This window comes from Vigna angularis, chromosome 1 (assembly GCF_016808095.1).
Source record: "Vigna angularis cultivar LongXiaoDou No.4 chromosome 1, ASM1680809v1, whole genome shotgun sequence".
Taxonomy (NCBI): domain Eukaryota; kingdom Viridiplantae; phylum Streptophyta; class Magnoliopsida; order Fabales; family Fabaceae; genus Vigna; species Vigna angularis.
In genome coordinates, this window is record NC_068970.1 from 51,156,653 (window position 1) to 51,160,663 (window position 4,011).

The window sequence follows — 4,011 nt, forward strand, 5'->3', positions numbered from 1 at the left end:
CAAAAGCCACTACTTAAGACCATGTTGATGGGTCTTTCAAAGAGCAATATAAAAGGATCTACGGTTATGCATATGAGGTCCTAACTCGTAATCCTGGATCCACAATAAAGGTTGAAGTTGAACCAAATGAGGGTGGACCTATATTCAGGAGGTTTTATGTTTGTCTAAAGGCATGCAAGGACAGTTTCGTGTCCTGCAGGCCTATTATAGGGCTGGATGGTGCAGTTTTGAAAGGTAAATATGGTGGTGAATTATTAACTGCTGTTGGAAGAGACGCAAACGACCAAATGCTACCTATTACATATGCCCTTGTGGAAGTAGAGAACGAGGCCACGTGGAAATGGTTTATGGAACTTTTGGTTTAAGACCTCGTTAGGGAGCCAGTATGTGCATCATGTACATTCATACTAGATCAACAAAAGGTAATTGAAATAAGACCTCTAACAATGCATATGACTATTTCCCCAATATGGTTATTTACATTGTTATTGAAACAACAGGGCCTATTGCAAGCTATTCAAGAAGTGGGTCCAGGAATTGATCAACGATTTTGTGTTACGCACCTATACGCCAATTTCAAAAAAAAAATTCCCTGGAAAGCAACTCAAGCAGTTGATGTGGAAGGCAGCTACAACAACCCATCCACAAACATGGGAAAACGAAATAAGAAATATAAAAGAGGTCAACAATGAAGCTTATAAATATCTGATTAAAATACCTCCCAGGTTTGTTTTTCAATATATGTTGTGTTTGATGCAATGCATACTTCTAATATTTCATAAGCTGATATTAATATATCATAACCTGTTACCATGTAGATACTAGTCTAGATCAAGGTTTACCACCACATGTAAATATGATACATTGGTAAACAACATGTCAGAGGCATTCAATAGTGTTTTGGTGCATACAAGGTTGAAGCCAATCATAACCATGATGGAGGAGATCCGGATTTAATTGATGAAGAGATGGGCAAGTAACAACAAAAAGTTAATCATTGTTTGGGGTCATTTGTCCTAAAATCAAGACTAGACTTAATAAGGAGTCCCAGGTAACTAAGTTTTGGATTCCTAGGTATGCTAAATTTTGTAATTTGTAACATGTGTTTTCAATTGTCAACCTACTGAATAATATTTCTGGTTTTGCAGCTGGTCAGCGGAGAAGTTGTTTGAAGTTCATCATGCGTCCCAAGTTGGGGGACAAGTTTGTAGTTGATCTCGACAAATATGAATGTACATGCAGGAAATGGGCTATCACAGGAATTTCATGTTGTCATGCGTTGGCTGCTATGAAGTTTCTCAATTTAGATGCAGAGGACTTCATACCTTGTTGGTTTAGGAAGACAACATATCAAGAGATATACTCTTCAATTGTGTATCCAATAAATGGTAAAGAGATGTGGCAGATTACACCAAGTAATGATGTCTTCCCTCCAAGAAAGAAAGCATTGCCAGGGAGACCAAAGAAGAAAATGAGGTTGGCAGAATGGGAGTTGATCAGGGACGATACAAGAATGAGGAAGGGTGGTCTACATAAAAGATGTGGCATTTGTAGGTAATGGGTCACAATAGGACTTCTTGCTAGAAATCAACCCAAGAACCACTTGTGAACACTAACCAAACACAACAAAGTAACCCAACAAATGAACCAATATTGCCATCACCAAATGAGGGTGAAGCATAGGAGGGGATTACTTAATGTTTATCATACTACAGTGAACCATTGTAAAAGAGGATGAAGCATATTTTTGTACTGCTAAACAATTTCAGCACTTTAATATTTACTCGTGTGAACCATTTACAATTCTGAAGACTTTTGTAACATTTGTGACTTATTGTATTGAATTAAATGGTCTTTTCAATTTACTCGTGTGGACCCTTTGAGCCTTACTTGTGTGAACCATTTACAATTTCATCACTTTAATATTTACTCGTGTGGACCCTTTGAGCCAAATTTCCATTTTCTGTATAATTGCAGTACTTGGCTCTGGTTATATTTGTGTGTGTCTTATTTTCATGTTAAATTATCTTGATTGGAAGAGACGTCATATGTTAGATTAAGTTTAATATGTAATTCACATGTTGTATATTTGGAAAAAAGACAAATTATCATTCAACAAAGTTTTCATATTAAAGTTTTCAGAATAAAGAGAACAGTTTCCATTCACTCTTATCAATACATCCCTTCTCATCTCATACACTTTCATCCCATTCTCATCAACATTGAAACTAAAATCATCTCTATGACACATACAACATAAACCAACAATATCAACACCTTCATCCACTTTTGAACAATGAACATTGATTTATGTATCTTAACTAAATTTTTCCTAGTGCTCTCCATTTCTTCACTGTTGACCAAAGTTTCTTTGTTCCCTTCGCTCTTCACGTAACTACCACTTTCATCACTTCCAACATCTGTGCACCATTTGAAGAAGTTGCAACCAGCGTCTTCAACACCATTCTGCAAACACAACTGTCAATAACAATGTTGTGTTCTAAAAAACACTATCACTAATTAATTAGATTCAATCTAACATACCTTATACTTGGAACATCCCCAAAATTGCTTGCCTCGATTCTTCATAATTTTGGCAGTTTTCATCACAGATCTCTGTCCACAGTGGCAAATCGGTGAAGAAACATAAGGTTTTCCTTCCGCCTGCATGTTGACGAAGAGCAAGAGTACTCCTTCGACATCCTCTTCCAAGAAGAACGACTACAACCTTGATCACCACCAGACACACCCCCCTTGCAAATAATACTGAACCAACACCCTTCGAAGAAGAACGAGTACAAGACCCTTTTCGCACCCTTTTATTTTTGTCATACTAAAAAATTATTTAAGTCCACCTATTAAACTATTTATGTGCCACGTGTTTTCAAATGCCACCTCACCTAGCCACCAGGCAACAATTTTGACGTCGTTCACAGAATTTAACGGCACGAACTTTATTACTTCAATTTTTCATAATTAGGGACCAAATTGAGCTACTTCAAAATACAAGGACCTACTTGACGTAAAACTGTACAAATAGGAGCCTCTGAATCAATTAAACCTTTTATGATATAAGAACGTTTTAAAACAAATATTAAAATATTAAAAGAATTAATTTAAGTTTTTTTGTAAATAAGAACAAACTAAATAATACGTAAGTTACTTATTGAAATAATTTTATTAAAATAAAATTTTTCTATTAAAAAATACATTAATTTTCTCTTATTATATAAGTATTGACATAATTTATTTACATACAAGATAAAGTAAAATAATTAACATTTTATTAAAACAAAAAAATTAAATTAGTTTAATTTTTCGTAAAATCTAACTGTAATTATGTTGTATAATTGTTTTGACATGCATTATTTAACTACTTAAAATTTATAAAATTAAGTTGAAGTAAGATACAATGATTTTAAATATGGGAAAACCTAAGTTCTTGGTCAACTATTGTTAAACTTCAAATTAGTGGTGGTTTGGCTATCTATCTTACTAGGGGAGTCAACATATTACTATTGAGGAAGTTTATATGGCATTTAAATTAAAGACGAAAAATCATTCTAGAATGATGAGTTTGCATCTGAAAAATATCAAATTTGTTGTTAACTCTTTCTTCAACCTTTAAAATATCCTAAATTTAATATTTTAAAATATATTAAAAACTTTTTTATCATATCAAAATTAATTTGGAAGACGCAGTAAAAAAGACAATATCATAAAAAATCTAGACATAAAAATTTATAGGCTTAATACCAATTTTGTTCCCAATTTTTGCCAGCTTTATTCGAAATGGTTCTAATTTTTTTTTATGTTCAATGTAGTCCTAAAGATCGTAATTTGTGTTCAATTTAGTCCTTTTTGCAAATGTCGTTTAAATAGTTAACGACCAGATGTCCAGTTGCGCAATCAGTGAATGACATGTCATTTAATTGTTGGAGTGGACAATTTAAGGCGTAGTGAGGTGGATGTGGCCAATAAGGCCTTCCCACGTGTCAGCCCCTTACCCAC

The 4,011-nt window shown here is 33.9% G+C and overlaps 1 protein-coding gene across 1 annotated transcript; it reads right to left on the reverse strand.

Moving 5' to 3' along the window:
- Positions 1-2,202: 2,202 nt before the first annotated feature.
- On the reverse strand, positions 2,203-2,944 carry LOC128195224 (uncharacterized). The gene is made up of 2 exons (XM_052872395.1): positions 2,545-2,944; positions 2,203-2,466 (listed from the first exon to the last, which is right to left on the reverse strand). Exons 1-2 carry the CDS (start codon positions 2,668-2,670, stop codon positions 2,203-2,205), a joined length of 390 nt encoding a protein of 129 aa, XP_052728355.1. The 5' UTR covers positions 2,671-2,944.
- Positions 2,945-4,011: the final 1,067 nt, after the last annotated feature.

Coding starts and splice junctions, on each gene's coding strand:
- LOC128195224 (XM_052872395.1), bottom strand. CDS start 2,670: ATGCAGGCGGAAGGAAAACCTTATGTTTCTTCACCGATTTGCCACTGT. Junction 2,467..2,544: donor GGGGATGTTCCAAGTATAAG/GTATGTTAGATT, acceptor TTGTGTTTGCAG/AATGGTGTTGAAGACGCTGG.